Source organism: Diadema antillarum, unplaced genomic scaffold, assembly GCF_040938485.1.
Source record: "Diadema antillarum isolate AM-2024a unplaced genomic scaffold, OU_Dant_1.0 seq00000830_RagTag, whole genome shotgun sequence".
Classification (NCBI taxonomy): Eukaryota; Metazoa; Echinodermata; class Echinoidea; order Diadematoida; family Diadematidae; genus Diadema; species Diadema antillarum.
Window position 1 is genome coordinate 413,032 of NW_027271706.1, and position 17,414 is coordinate 430,445.

The following is a 17,414-nucleotide window of genomic DNA, read 5'->3' on the forward strand; positions in this document are numbered from 1 at the left end:
GGCTTTAGAGCATCAAAGATGATAATAACAATGACCTCATTAATGTATTACATGTAATACAAATTAATGTTGACAGTGATCCAAAATCTCATACTAAGGGATTCATAAGATCGTGATGATTAATTCTAATTCATGATGAATGTGTTTGTTTGTTTTTGTTGTTGTTGCAGTATAAATATCCTGTTTCACTCATGAAAATGATAACTTATTTAAGTTTTCGTTAATTATATTTTCGACCAGAATTAGCACAAAGTGGACAAAATGGAACCTGCAAACCACAGCCAACTACGGACAAGAGAGAAAAAGAAAGAGACAGATGTCCTGACTACCAACTTCTAATCTGTGCATCCTGTACTCTATTTCGAAAGGAAATACGGGAGGTAAGCAATAATGCATGTAAAATGTAAACCCCAAATAGGGTGGAATATTTTGTCAAGCCTTTGACATCTTGACCAAATTTTTGACTGTCGATCGTTCATTTGGCAGAAAATTAATGCATGTTTTGCTAAATGAATGCAGTACTGCATATACATGTAGTCAATCACTCCAACAACCAAGATTCACATGAATTAATGCTGATTATTTTTTTTTGAGCCTCTGTCAAAGATGGTTGCAGGAGTCTTTATGTTGTTGCAGTCATCCATTCACACCGTGGCACATCTGTCCTATTCTCATCTTGCAATAACTTAACATGTACTCAGCAGATCATCTTCAAATTTGGTTTTATACAGAAGAGATGATTACCTGGGCCTTGTAGCATTTTAGTTTCTGTTGTGATTTTGCTGCTGATTGTAAATTACATGGAAACCCTGATTTCTATTGACTGTAGAGCATTGCTACCATGGTATTGTATTTACCTTTGGATGGCAAAGTTACCATAACCTCTAAGCAATTTGACTTGATTAGTTATGAGGGTATTGATGCGAAAGGTCACGGGGGTATTATATGCACGAAAGTGTTGAATGTATCCAGTTGCAGTATCAGGCAAGCACTACCTTGAAGTTCTTCTGAATGGAATAAAAAGCTTGATGGAAAGAATTGGATATTTGGATCATGAAAGTTTCCTACATTTTATATTTCATTGTGTACTCACGGTTAAATTGCTACAATTAGGATCTACTGTATAAAATATACTTTACCGTTTTAAGGAAACACTACATAAGAGGAAATCAAGTAACCGTATATCTTTAGCGTATATGTCACTGTGTCTTCACCAAAGATTAAAATGCCCATGTCACTTTCCTCATCAAGTAAAGACAGATACACCATTCTTTTTTTTTCTCTCTCTCTCTCCAGAAACGACCCTGCCAGACTATCCGGTCCGCATCCAGATTCCGTATGAAGGATGTCATTAGAACCTGAACTTACATGTGGAATGCATCCATCTAAACTTCTCAAATGTAATCACAATGTGCTTTCAGGACTATTGTAGAAGTTGAATACAGCTGTATATATATATATATATATATATATATATATATATGTATATATGAAAGACATGTTTATATACTGTATTAGGAATTTCTACTAATCCAGATTAAATGCTTCTTTTCTAATCTTTTTTGTTCTTTTTTTCTTAAGTGATGAAGTAAAACAAGGTCTGATATCAAAATGTGCACAACACTACTTGGCAAACAGAATTTACAATATGATTTGATATAGATCTACTTCCAATTTTGATTCCAGCATTAAAGGGATGAGGGATGGTCTACTTTTGGTTGAGATGGGGGCTGAGATGGAGATTTTGTGAAAAAATGAGAACCCTGTTATGAAATATTAAATGGTAAACAATACCAAGAGGAATTCCAAATGTATTTGTTAAAAGTCACTTTTTTAAAAAGTTCTCGGCCGTTTCAAAACCAACAACTTTAATCAAACAAACTTCAAATTACTCTAAGAATTTGATGCTCTTTCATATTTCATAAGTTGTTTTTAATTTGCTTGCAAAAAGTTAAAGTCTGAATCTCCATCTCAACCAAAACTATACCATGCCTTTGAGACTCACAGTTACAAGCCGCATACTAGTAGTTCATGGAAATTGATCCTGTTATTTCCTTTGACGCCCAAACGCCAACATTTTAATCCTGTCAGATTGGAATGTCTTTTGTTTTTGTTTTTATGGGGGGTCAACAAAAGGGAAGTGAACTTTGCCTTTCTTCATCAGATGGAGGAAAGTATATGACATGTTGGTCAGAAAAAAAAAGGAAAACTGCACGTTGAAGTGCTTAAAAAGAGAAAACTTCATAAAGGAACAGTTGGTGAATCTGAAGGGAAATAGCACAGAGCATGTTTTTTCTAGTTTAAGATATAAAAGACATAAGTAAAAGGTTCCAATCCAAACACCAAGTACAAGAAGTAGTGAAAAGAATATGATCTGGTCAAGATGTATGTTTTGCCAGTTTTGTTTTTTTCACATGTGCCATAATTGTCATGATGTTGGTAATACTGTAATATATGCTAGCTATTCAGGGCCCCAGCAGTGTATTCTGATACTTGGAATAAGGGAAAGTATTAGAGGGAAGCATTACTCACGCATTTTGGAGAGGTGATTTCTTTTTTTCTTCACTGAGAGACGAATACTCAGTACAGATATCTTATCACACTGGTCTGCAGAACACAAAAATAATATCAGACTAAAAGTAGAATTTTGAAAATTTGGCAGTCACCATTCTAATTTAGTTGTACAGTGACGAAAGTTCAATGCAACAGCGTACAGTCATAATTAGCTAGGATATGTAACCACAAACTGTGAAAAAGATAGAGATATTGAAATATTGCCTAAAGAGAAAATTTTGTTTTTCTAACTGGTGTAACGTTTGTGATGGTGGACACATAGTATATGTCACATTAAAAAAATTGAGTTTATCAATGCAGTTAATGTAGTCAGCGCAATTTGTATGGTTGATTTTCAAAGTCTTTGGATGTATGTCACAGAGATTTGTTCAAGGTAAAAATTTTAACTGAGGACTCATTCTTTTTTAATGCTTTTAATCATTTAAGAAGATTGCTTTTAGATGGAATTTTTATTTTTGTTTTTAGATGTCCACAAATCGAGACTGAGGTTCTTTACCTTTCAAAACGAAATACTGTTGAAGACAAATAATTAATTATATTTTGCAGGATTCAAGCTTGTTCTTACTGTGTATGGTATTTTTATCAGCATTTTGGTAACCAGCAACATAGATGTCAAGTGCTGCTATTCTAGTAAATGTGCGCTAATGGCAAATCATTATTTTAAAAAAGAGAAATTGCCTCGTTAACTGTATTTCATTGTGTGTTGATATAGTCCGTGAACGCTGTTTGAGACGGTGGTTGCGGGCGTGTGCACATTGTGTAGTACGTTTTGTTGGTTGACTGGGAATTTAGAGTGTTGGTGATAACTGAAATGATTTTTTTTTTTCACAAAGATGTGATAACATAGAACAAAAAAAATCGAATCGCAAACAAACAATTTGTTACATGTCTGCTCCAAGGACATAGAACTTGGCCAAGGATAAATATAATCTGCACTATAGACTCGATGATTTAACCGACTTAATGGTGGGAAGGGGAGATGAGGCTGTTATTGCATTGTACGCATTTCAATTCTACTTCCTTTTTACTTCTTGTTTTCTTTTTTGAGGGTGATATTTGCCTTACTTTTTCACACAAATATCTGGGATACATATATAATATTCTTATGTCGCCGAATAAGTGTGCGTTCCAAACAACGTTCATGTAAACAATCAACCATCATAAAAGAAACGTTTAGTAAGTCTTCTGCGGGAGGATAGATCAAAATAAAATGCAAACACCTCGCCTTAGAACATTACAAAAGTAAAAGTGATTTCGTGTCTATCCCTTGCAGGGCTGCGTTTCAGGGCCTGAGAATGCAAACTATATAGCATTGTATTGATAACCATGAATTCCCAAACCGATTATGTAAGATAAATACCTACACGCACTATACCATGTACAATATATATGGGCCTCCGCTATACATTCGATTTTTCATTCAAAATGCGCGTCCAGTAAAAAAAAAATCGTCCCATTTAGGATAACATAAAACGAGTTATCTTTCGCCTTACCTTATAATTTCTTTGCTGCATAAGATATCAGAACATATATTATATTTCGAAAAAATAAAAACTTTTGAATAGATTGATTTAGGTAGTTTAAAAAAACTTTGAAATATTGGTAGATTTTACAAAGTACAATTTTAAGTAAATCACGGTTTTATGTTTCATTGCGCCATATATGTGCGTGTAATATTCTACATTCAAATGTATATTAGTCAGGTTCTAAACTTGAAGTAGAAGATAACACATTTCTAGTTTGAAAGGTACTTATCAACCATTACTTATTTCGATAAAAAAAATAAAAATCATGATTTTTTACACTCTTTCAAAGTCTGGGCTAAAAAAGGCATTTTCGGTAAAAACGCGCTTGACATCCGGCCGTACGCTAAACTTCAGTATTTTTGCAAAACTTTCAGCTGGGAAACTTAGCATTAACAAATTTTACCGTCTAAAGTTTAAAACAAATCGTCTTGGCCGGCCTACTATTAGGCAGTAGACCAATTTTCTTCCAATCTTATTTCCACTGCCAGTAGCAGGTCCTATGTTTTGTCGTTCATATCGGATATTAAAGCAAATCGTCAGCAAAGTCAAGGTCAGTTACCATTACAGGTGAAAGACGACGGCTTTGACAGAGCACCAATCTAAACCCTATCCCTTGACATTGTAGTCCAGCGGCTATAGAAAAAATCATGCACTTAATGGTAAAAGCACCATACTTGGTACACATGTACATGATGCCAATACAAGTCATTTCTGATATGGAAGCCACTCTGATTCTCCCTTTGGCGGCCGTGGCGGCCATTTTTCAAAATGGCCACCATGTGATATAGCAATGCTGTGTATTTTGGAAACTGTAAGTCCGATTGTCGTGATTCTTGTGCCAAAGTATAGGTTTTGAGGGTCAAGGATTCCAATAAAATAATTTTTGAGAGGATAAAACCATGGCAACCTACTTATTGGCGGCCATTTTGAAAAAATATGGCCACCATGTTAGATATAACATATCCTTAAAACGTATGGACAAAGGGTCATGACTCTGGTACCAACTTATATGTTTTTGGCGTTAAGGATTCCGATAAATTCAACTGTGAGTGAATATGAATCGTTTCATCCTACGTTTTGGCGGCCATTTTAATAAATATTACTGCCATACAACAGATAATGAATATTGTATATCTTCGAACTCAAAAGATATATAATCACGATTCAAGCGTAAAAGTATAGTTTTGGGGTGCAGGTTTTCAATATAATGATGTTTTAGCAAAGTGAAGAGGTTCATCACATCCTTTGTTTTGGGGGCCATTTTATAAATATGGCCTCCCACCAGTTATATAGCGTACGAGTGTCATGAAAGCGGGATGCCCATTGTGGATTGATTCTCGTGTAAACGTTTGTTTGAGGGGTCAACAATTACTTGTTCACTCATTTTTAGCATTCTAATGTGGAACATCTGGGCATGGTTTGTAAGCATTTTGGAAGATATTCTCAACTTCCTTTATAGGATTTCTGTGTGTACAGTGTATGTGAAAAACATGATCTTCACAATTTCATGTCTGAGGTACATATTAATCAAGTTATACATTTTCTAGAAATATAGACTCTCGCTTTCACTGGTCCCTGGACCATGGAATGAAAATCAAAGTTTCCAACCAATATAGTAGGCCTACATCTGTTTTCTTTGGAAACATGACACTAAGTGTGAGAAAACTTCTAAAACTTCTTGGGTCACTTACATCAAATGTAAAACTTTATGTATGTCTATAAAATCCATGATTGACCAGGCTGTTCTGATACTTACAACTAACACTGAATCTTATACATCAAACGATAAAGTAAATACAATAGGTATTATACAATACATCTTTATAGGTATACAGCTAATTGTCATTTGCAGCTCCACATGAGTCTACTGGCAAAATATAAACTACAAGAAAAATCATGCTAATTTATGAATTTAAGGAAAACCTCAAAGAAATACACATTTTTAAGTTCATAATTATTGGAAGATAAAACTGCAGAATAAAATATTCAGTAAATCGATCTTACTTACCGGCACCAGTAGAAATACTGAAGACGTTCTCTAAAGCTCACCTGCATCTATATATGCATTCACGTTCATCACCGCTCATCAATGGATGATCAGGAACAATAATTCTTGTGGATTGTCAGAGCTCATTCGATTCCTTCATATGATTCCTTATAATTTTGTGTAACAGTTTTGACAAGGTCATACTATGAAATAATGAACAAGAACTGAAAACAAACTTTAGAAATCAGTAGGTCTTATAAGACTGCAATAATCATGTCTTTGTGGCTGGAAACTATGACAGTACACTAATTGTACTCTCCTGTCTATGCATCCAAAATTGGGGGGAAAGTCTTCTATTCCATTCTCACCATTTATTCTACCTTTGATATTCAACATAATTATCTTTAGTATTCCAGGTATGCAACAATTATACTTCTGTGATGTTCAATACCTACTTGAATAGTGAATGTGATAGAGGTATAGTCAATCAACAACAATCAATGAACAATAAAGAACTAAACGCCGCAACAACAAAGGAGGTACATTTACCAATAATAGGTGAACGATTCTTGTCAATGGGACAATACATATGGCAAGTGAGGGTGTATATATATATATATATATATATATATATATATACAGGCCCCTAAGAAAACGGAAACGGATATTTTTTTTCAAAACTAAAACGAAATTGTCCAATTTGGTTGAGTACTTTTCTTTCTAGACATTCTTTCTAGACATGTTTTTGTTGATCATTAATTTCTTACTTTATTTTATCAAAGCTCAGCAACGGAGACTACCCAACAATTGAAGGTCAATTTTCGACAATAATCCTATTCAAGCATTCCACATTGTGATGTGCGGCCTCAATTCTTTGTTAGTCTCCCAAGGTAGTGGCTTTTGTTCATTGCAGAAATTTGTTGAATTGAGCTAAGAAATTTACGCTCGACCCGTCTTTACAAAAACATCTGTAGAATGAAAACTACTCAACCAAATCGGATGATTTTGGTGTCATTCTTCTTCTAGATAAATTTTCTATAAGTCTATGTCATTTATTTTGGCATTAAATTAATGCAAATGTGCAAATATTTGCGAAAACTCGCGTTTCCGTTAATTCTAGGCCACATGTATATAATGTGTGTGTGTGTGTGTGTGCATACATGAAAACGAAATGTGTTAGTTCTATTCATCATCAAGTACTTGTTTTAAAATCATTGACCCCAATTAGTTTCAAAGACGTACAGTATAGTATATAGTGCGGTGGCCATGTTTTAAAATGGCAGCCAAAGCATAGGATGTGATGGTTGTACACACGAAAAGATGTATCCATTTAAATAATTGAACCTCAAAAACATATTTTTGTACCAGAATCATGAAGATGCATCCATTGGTTTTAAAGATATATGAATACATGAATGTAGAGCGGCAACCATGTTTTTTTGTTTTTTTTTTCAAAATTGCCGCTAATAAGTAGGTTGCCATAATTTTATCCTCTCAAAAATTATTTAATTGGAATTCTTGACCCTCAAAACCTATACTTTGGTGCAAGAATCACGACAATCGGACTTATAGTTTCCAAAATACACGGCATTGCTATATCACATCACGCCACGGCCGCCACAGGCAGAATCAGAGTGGCTTCTATATCAGAAATGACTTGTATTGGCATCATGTACATGTGTACCAAGTATGGTGCTTTTACCATAGAGTGCATGATTCACCCTATATGTGCTCTATATCCGCTGGACTATTGGTACTGGCATGGTGTTAAAAGTACACCACTGTTCCATCCTCATCATTAGGGGTTGATGGATTCGAAGGCCGATATTTGCCTATTTCTTCACGGTTATTATATAAAGGTAATCAAACATTTATATCTCCTCGGGAGATTTCCCCAAGCACCTAGGTAGGTTAAATTGTAGGTCTATTGACTTAGATGCTAATTTCAGTAACATTTTAGCGTTACTGTGATTATGGGTTTGTCAGTAGGTCCACGTTGCCAAGCTCGAGGCCGCTTGCGACCGGGCAGCAGTGCCATACACTGCAGCTGCCCTCTCCTAGCTGGATTTAATCGATAGGAGATGCTGAGCCTGAGCTCGACTCCGTGTTTATGTGTAATCACAAATTATTTGTTAAACTGGGGGTGAAGTGATTACATGTTACCGAAATCAAGGAAATCATATTTTATGCATACTAATTAAAAAAAAATAATACAAAAGTCCGCAAAGCCATGAAGTTCGCACAAAATAAAAAAATGTTTGTTTGTTTGTTTGTTTGTTTTACCTAAACTGCCCCCCCCCCAAAAAAAAAGGAATATTTTTGTTATCCCGTGGGCCGATGGAGATTAACATAATACATAATTATCATTGGTCTCGTGTTTATTTGCCATGAACGTAATTCTAATTGGTAGTCTTTGCCAAAAGTGCATGTTTTATTTCGAACCTCTCAGATCTTTGAGAGCAAATTCTATCATCGCATCCATTACTCTACGATAATACAGTCACGGTGCGCTGTCACATGAAGCCACTTACGTTGTCAATCATGAAGAGCCTATAGTAAATTGTCTGATTTGTTTTTTCAAATCAAAATGAGCGTGTAGAAGATTTTCAATTGTTTTCGCTTCATCCAGTTTCACTGGCACATTACCCAACCCTTTCAGTGTATTTCTGCTTCTATCAGCAATTACCTTTGCCATGTTTAAAAAGACAAGTCAGTTTCAATGGCATTGTTGATATTATAGAACCATTTAACAGCCATACAGTATTGCATATAATACGATGATTAATGACGACACTGCAGCAGTGCGATCTTTGTCATTAATGCATATTGCGCTTGTTTAAATCTTTGGAGAAGAGCAAAAGGCTATTTTGACGTCAGTTTAGAAATACTGTATTTCATTTATTAACATGACGTTACGTACTATAGGGGCCCCGAATTCCTCTTAAGGATATACAGTGTAAAGGTGTAGGGGGAACCAAACCTCAAAAATCAATACGTAAAAGTGAACGTTTTAGAGAGCACCGATCACTATGAGATGATACTCGACCGAGGAAAGGATCTGATAAGTTATTTTCGTCTTTGCTGTTCTTCCTCTCTTACAGGCATCACCGGGCGTCCAAAATACATCGACAAAAATGGCGATGCTTATTCAGATATTACAGTGATATCGATGCGGTTGGAAAAGGACATAAACAAGTACGGGTACACAATGTTGCCAGTAGCAACCATCAAGATCACGAACAGCACACCAGTAAGTGCATGTTGTATCAATCTTAAAATTTTAAAACTGATATCCCTGCTCTTTCTCCGCACGCAGACACCCACCCACACACACACATAAACACACACACACATTCATATTTCTGTATGTGTATGCAGATGATTTCCCTCCGTCGTATGCGAAGAGAGTATTGGTGAGGAAGGTAAGTTGGCTTGGTATCAGGGAAACAATGGTATGGTGATGTCTTTATTGGTTCTCTCCAGAAATTATTCTATCAATTTTACGTCTCTATTTTCTCATACTTCTAATCTTTAGCGAGAATTCAAAGGAGCGTTATTTTGTTTTAACCTTATCATCATCTTGAAATGTTGAAAAAATGAAATGTTGCATATATATTTTCTAGATTCAGGCAGCGGTTTGATGTTCCTCCTCTGGACCTGTCTACGGTATGTGTGCAGAAGTCCGAGTGTGTCCGAGATCTTGGTATAACCTTCGATAAGCACCTCTCCCTTGCCCTGCACATCCGCAACAAGTGCAGGACAGCTTCTTGGGGGATAGCTAGGATCGGTAGGATCCGCAAGTACCTCGACGTTCCTGCCACAGAAAATCTTATAAATGCATTCTTGTCATCTCACCTCGATTATTGTAACAGTTTCTTAGCCGGTCTACCCCAATCCCATACTGCACCCCTTCAACGCATCCAGAACACCGCCGCTAGACTAGTCACACGTTCCAAGAAATCTGCACACATTACCCCCAATTATCCAGTCACTTCATTGGTTGCCAATACAGGAACTCGTTATCTTCAAAATTTTCCTCCTTGTCTACAAAGCTATCCATAACCAAGCCCCTTCATACCTACAGAACCCTTATCTCCCTCCTCATCAACTTCATCTGCATCCGGACGTTATCGCTCCCATGCTACTACCCATCTTCAACTGTTACCCGGACCTCGCACCAAGACACGCTACGGAGAACGTTCATTCGCGGTTACTGCACCCAAGCTTTGGAATGATCTACCCATTCATATACGACAAGTCCCATCAGTAGAATCCTTTAAGGCACCTCTTAAAAGTCACCTTTTTCCATATTGATTCCTTCCCTAAGTTAATGTGCTGAGTGTAACCCAATTAATGTATGTGTTTATTTACTGGTACACACGTTGCACACGGATGTATGTCGTGTTATTCTTACTTGAATTTTAACTTGTTTGTCTTTTCCCTTTGCGCTTACAAACATTGTATTAAGCGCATTGAAAACGTAATGTATTAGTATCATTATCTTATCACCAGGGCTTCCGAACATTTTTATTGTCAAATTAGTAAGGTAATGACATTTTAGCTGTCAATAAGTAGTACAATTTTTGTATCTATTTCTGTTCTTAGGAGTATGGCCCTTTCAGTTACAAATCGATCTTGAAGCGGGGCCTTCTATGGAAAAAAAAGTACTATTCGATGACAAATGCAAATAACAAATAAATAAACAGATCTTTCCTCAAATTCTTAATTTCTCCTGACTAAAATCATAGTTCCAAAATCTACACTTACTTTTATCCATCGCTTTTGAGAATGCTGTATATATATATATATATATATATATATATATATATATATTGATTCACAATAGTAGTTCATATGAAAACTCCGTGAGAGAAGTAGTTTTGACGAATTTTCGCCCATAGGGCTTTGTGAAGTCAATGGCAGATTTTATTTTTAAATAAAATCTGCCATTCACTTGACAAAGCCCTATGGGCGAAAATTCGTCAAAACTACTTCTCTCACGGAGTTTTCATATGAACTACTGTTGTGAATCAATACTTCTTGGACAGAAACCTATTGCTGTTATTCATTAATATATATATGTATATATATATATATATATATTCATACTTTTATATAATATGCATAGCACATATATGTGGGGTAATCTCATGAGCTAGACACCAACTAATATACATGTATATATATATATATATATATATATATATATATTGATTCACAATAGTAGTTCATATGAAAACTCCGTGAGAGAAGTAGTTTTGACGAATTTTCGCCCATAGGGCTTTGTGAAGTCAATGGCAGATTTTATTTTTAGATAAAATCTGCCATTCACTTGACAAAGCCCTATGGGCGAAAATTCGTCAAAACTACTTCTCTCACGGAGTTTTCATATGAACTACTGTTGTGAATCAATACTTCTTGGACAGAAACCTATTGCTGTTATTCATTAATATATATATGTATGTATATATATATATATATATTCATACTTTTATATAATATGCATAGCACATATATGTGGGGTAATCTCATGAGCTAGACACCAACTAAAACAGACCCATACGCTAGGTACTAAGTTAAAAAGGATTACGAGCTCGACAGTAGGCAAAGACAGACCCACGAGCTCGACAGGATACACAGCGCTTTCTATATACCAACGACAAGTCCGTATTTGTACAATAATGGCACAAGGAAAAATAATGAATATTCAGAGGGACAGTGTCGTCACACCAGCAGGAGCGAGATTCTTTCCAATCAGCAATTTTCCAATGATATTGTTCTCTTCATGGGCCCCTCCCCTGAAATCAATGTCGATTAACTTGCGTAGGTTGGGTCTTCGATAGTGACGTTATGCTATATAGGCTTGCCACGCTAAGATGGGCCGGATGTCAAAATTTCGTTCTGCTTCCTATCGCTTCTCACATAAACTATTGTATATGCACTTTGTCCTGCCTGAAATTTATGTAGAAACAATAGTAGGGGAAAAAATAGGTAATAATTTCTAAATCTATATATACTAAATGCTGTCAATTGATGAAAGACTTTGATATTGCAGTGATGCATCGCCAATTTGTGGGGTTTTTTTTTGTATAATTCTTCTGAAAACGGTAACTTTGCAAAGAAACAGCTGTAATATATGGATGCCTCTTTTTTTCCTGAATTATAGGTTTTCTCGGTCAATTTCATAATTTTGTCATTCAAGTTCCCATTCCGAGCATTCGATTTCACCCATTCCATGGTAGCGGCATTGGATCAGCAATTAAATTCAAAATCCGGTCATTCAAATTCACTGTCGGACCAATCAATTGTTCATTTGATAGGAGCACGCATTTCAGCAATGAGCATTCAAATTCATTTCAAGCCGGCGACGGAATCTCGTCGGTCATTCAAATTCGGGAAAAGGCAAACATGTTCCAAATAAGTGCATTCAATTTAAAAGAAGTCTTTCATGTAGTTAGCTTGGGGCCGTGTATTTGTGTCTTTTCAACTTAGCTTTTAATAGACTAGGCTTTATGATGAAGTTTAGTTCATTTTGCCGTATAGGTCCACCTGCTCATTCTAAAATTTGAACTTCACGAGTATGACGAGGGAAAATGACAGGCAAATACCACAGGCACATTAGGCACTGTGTACGAACAAGCATAATAGGGAAAGTTGATTGACACCTTCAAAAAAAATCCACTACATTGAAATTGATGACATGAACATTCGTATACGTCTTGTTTGTTAATTGATATCATATTGGTTTTCTTCGTGGGGGACTATATGAGATCATTGTGTTTCAGTTTGTCTTTAAATTAGTGCATTGTGTGGTTAGTGTTGTGGCGTTATCTTTTTTTAGCGAATGCGCGGTATCATCAAGGAGTATGTTTAGATTGTCGTTGTGTTGTTTGGATGCAGTGCTGATTGGAGCTTGCAATCTAGAATTTCTTGAAATGAAAAACCAAGTATACATGAACACAGAACAATATAGAACCTTTAAACAATATATGCAAGCCTTTCTGAGTTGTGTGAACCTGTGTGCTTGTTTTAAAAGAAACTTTTGCCCGTTTCTTCCCCCCCCCCTCCCCCATCCTCACCCCATTACCCCTTCTATTCCATTTATGTACTTCATTAAATTTACCCTTTCCATTCCATTGACTTCATTAAATCTATTCCATTTACTTCATTAAATTGGTTGCTCGAAGTACGAAATTGATCACCTGAAAATAGAATTGAACGCCCCAAACAAGCTCATCGGGACTGTAGAGTGAATTGGAATGCACGAGTAGGAGATGCAGTGCTCGCATTTGGAAATTGAACGCTCATGTGTGAATTTGATTTGACGGAAGCGAAATAGAGCTGCCATTAATGAAATTGATCTGAATTTGAATGCTCGAATATTTTTGTATGGATGCGCTGTGTGAATTTGAATGCACATTCATCATTTGGAATGACAAAAGTATGAAATTGACCGGGTAAAACCTATATTACAAATACTTTGATAGACCCTTATGTTATTTGCTGTGAATTCATACTGAATCTACATTTCGCTGATGACTACCAATCCTCCTGATCTTGTAAAACAGATGTTCATGTCGACATATAGAATTTGTGAAACACTTATTCTTACCTTCATTTCACAATCGAAGTTTTTTCTATAGGTTAATCAGAATGTAGACATTTCATATTATTCGTAATAAGCATCCGTGTTCTTCGGGGAGGGAAGGGTGACTTCGCCGGATGAAGCCCTTCTGCCCTTCAAGATACAATTATAAAAGACAATTTAGGTACAATTTTCATTTCTTAAAGACTGTAATTTATAAAACTAGATCATCAAAATTCAACTGAGGCAATCTAGAAAAACCTTGATATTCATAGATGATGGAAGACACAACAATTTTGATAGACGTTATATTTTAACATTGAAATCAACATTGAAGACGTAGGCATGTAGACATAGGTGTTAATCCATATCTCGCCCATAGTGTAAGCTGCCCCATCCCATCATTTGTGCCCTCCTCAGCCATTATTGCACGGGACACCCTGTACAAAGACGCACACATCATTGGTTGATCGATGGCGCTGTTAATCCTGTGAGCTCATGGGCGTTATTTGCCTGGTGTCGCTCTTGTTGGGCTGTATAACTCCAGGGTGTCGATCTTGTGTCGTGCCCTTATATATAAATAAATGAATGAATGGATAGATACATAAACAAATGAATACAAATATATATATTAAAGCATCGAGCTATCACTGTTTGCCACAAATAGAAAGCATTGCTTATGAAAGCCTATGACTTGATTGTTTCTCCGTTTGTTTTGTATTTACATAAGGCATTTGTAAATTCAGGGACATTTTCAGCCTCACGGGCTGTAATTATCCTGTTGTAGTGTTGAGAAAATTGTCATTTTACTTTATTAAGTTTTATTTTGTTATTGCAAAGAATGTCACTTGTCATTACTGCAGTTTTGTAAGTGCATGAAATGTTTATTATTTCATGAAAATTATTAAGGCAAAGGACTATTTCACACTTATCTACTCTCCTGAGGTGAAAGGCAGGTTTACTATGATCCTAACTTTTAAAGTTGCATCGATGAACATTATTCATTAACATGTTATTTTTGTTTGGTTCTATTTTCCATGTTTCTAGGCGGTGGAAAAATCATGCCTTGGCAATGGGACCTCATTTAAATGGGTACGTTTGCAATACAATGTATACTCAAAATAGTCCAGTCATACAACCTAGCCAAAGTTTCCTTATGATACTAAAACCCACTTGCGTGGAGCGTGGAACGGACGGTCTCATTCAAAAGTACTTGATGATATACATTGATATAAGTTCTTGGCAACAGAAATATGATACACCATGTGTTTAAACCACCAACATCTCTCATGGTACTTCCTAGAGTAAGCTCAACATTGATTTACTTGAAAATATCCTCGCAAAATGTTTTCATTTTATTGACATCATTATGATCAATGTTTTAACAATATCGAAAGTAGGTTTGGATGACCAATGGTAGCATGTTGGACATGTCCAACAAACATTGCGTGTGGCTACGTGTTTTGATAAACGCATGTGGCACGTGTTGCCATCGCAAGACATGCACAGAAGCGTACGTTCTTATTACCTTGGCTGCCAGGTTTCGCAATGTTCAGGCCGTGTCACACCTTTCCGGGCATGATACGCGGGTTTGACGCGAGGAGGGATTTTCCAGCACGCAGGAGAATTTTCCACGGGCGGACAAGAATGTTTGCGAGTTTCGCACTTGTTTCTTACCTGCTAGACGCGTGCTACTTACCTTCTACTTGCGTGCATTCCGTGTGACCTTCGTGAGAGCTTTGAAACTGATCCGTTTTCTGTTACGAGCTACTTACGGGTACTGAGAAGTACCTGCGTTGGTCCACGCAGAACGCCAGAAGGAGGCCCTTAGCAGCAGCACCTCGCAGGCAACTCCCACGCAGGTACTTCGCAGTCCCCGTATGCAGCCAAGATGACATTCTGTTGGACTTCTGCCATTCCTTCAGAGGAATTCCTTCACTGAGTTTTCAGCCCCCACGCGCCTGGCACACAAGTCACACAGTATACCCGCAAGTAGAATTTAAGTAGAACGCGTCCAGCAAGTAAGACACATGCACTGACTCGCCCAAATCCTTGTCCGCCCTCAGAAATTGTCCGGTATGCTGGAAAATTCCTACACGCAACAAGCCCGCGTAGCTTGCTCGGAAAGGTGTAACAGGGCCTAAACATGGTTGCGGGTAAAAAGATTTGCGTGCACACCTCCGGGCAACTACAGGTGAGATACCTTCTAAGTACTGTCATCTGCGGGTCATCTGCAGGGACCTCCGGGTAGTAAAAATTGTTCTTCGCAAGTTGCACGCAAGGCTTGCCCGGAAAGGTGTGATACAGCCTTTACCATATTGCGAATTTTATTTCTGTACGTTCATTTGGATGACAGGAAGACAACGGGACAGCGGTCCAAGTACACGAACACATTCTGTCCTTCAGAAGAACAGATTCTAGTGTTTTGGGGTTATTTTTCAGAGATCATCCGGACCTGATTGCCCGAAGGCCCGTGTGGAGCATGCGTTTTAGAGACAATAATTACGGGTAGTTTTGTATCACTCAAACGTCGCGTAGTTTTGTTATTAGTAACACAGCGAGCTCAAACTTCTGGCCCAAGCTGCTAGAAACTTTGCGTTTATACACGCAAATACACGCAAATCCCCCTAACCGAGCGCAACTTTGTGTTGTTTTTCGTTGCTAAAAAGAGTTGTACTTGATTTCGTACGCAAATCATCAAATGAACAGACTCGGAGGCTTCACCGTGGGCAGTGCCATGCAGCTCCTCATGAGAGTGTGAACATGATCTGGAACCTGCTAGATACTTCTTCCAGTAGTCTCTTTATTGGTCGCGCCTTCAGCATCTCCAGAATTATTTGTTAGTGTGACGTGGAAGGACAGGAGGACTCATGAGGTCTTCTTTGGAGGCTCTGATGTGCTCCCTACTCTTTCTCAGGGCCTGGCCATTGCAGTACACGTCACATAACCTTTTTACAAATCTCCCCAAGACTGTAGCCTTCTCCCCTGTTTTTCCCTTCATTCGTTGAACAGCTCCATCTGGTAAGTTATTAAGAGTCTTTGTTTTTCAGTCAAGATACTTGGCGCTGCTGCTTTCCTTTGATCTTTGCAGCATCTTTGCTTATGTCCATTTGGGGTTAAAGTAAATGTTGCATTGTGGGCAGTAGTGTCCTTGTGCGACGTCCAAATAATTTATGGGATGGGCTGCTATCGATGTCCCGTGTTGGGGCGTTGCGAATGTTGAGCAACATAATGTTGACAGCCTTGCTAGTGCTGTGACGTTTTTCAGTAGTCTTTTTGCGGTCTTCACGACAGTCTCCGCCCTCCCACTGGTGGGGCTACTGAGAAGGAAGATGGTCTAGTTGTGTGACTCAGGTTTTCAGGTCTGGCAACTTATCTTCTGGGAGACACAGATAGCATACGGAATAAATGGCCTCAAATTTCTGTCGGCTTGTCAATAGATGTGGAAGGTAAGAGCGACTAAGAGGGTCTGCTAGGTGATTGTTCTTCCCCTTAAAGGTCCAGTTTACCTTTGGGAGCAATGATGTGAAAAATGTTCAAGATATCGCCTTTCATGCATATGTGTAGGTCTGTTGTACCACAGAACACCCTCCCATACAAAATTTTCACAATAAAGCCTAAAATATAAGGAGATATCAGTGTTTTTCTCAGTAAACCGTAACTGCAGACAGTTTAGTCTGGAAACATTTTTATCATAACTATTGTTCACATTTTGTGTATTTAACAACACTTACCATCGATT

The 17,414-nt window shown here is 37.3% G+C and overlaps 1 protein-coding gene across 3 annotated transcripts in view; it reads left to right on the forward strand.

The window, feature by feature from the left end:
* The window catches only part of LOC139740059 (speract receptor-like), a 527,367-nt gene that overhangs the window by 290,460 nt on the left and 219,493 nt on the right, over positions 1–17,414 (forward strand). For all 3 annotated transcript variants that reach the window (XM_071650652.1, XM_071650650.1, XM_071650653.1), the window contains 2 exons: positions 9,189–9,337; positions 14,720–14,764. In XM_071650652.1, the coding sequence (XP_071506753.1) occupies positions 9,189–9,337; positions 14,720–14,764 (194 nt within the window). The remainder of the gene's footprint in view (positions 1–9,188; positions 9,338–14,719; positions 14,765–17,414) is intronic.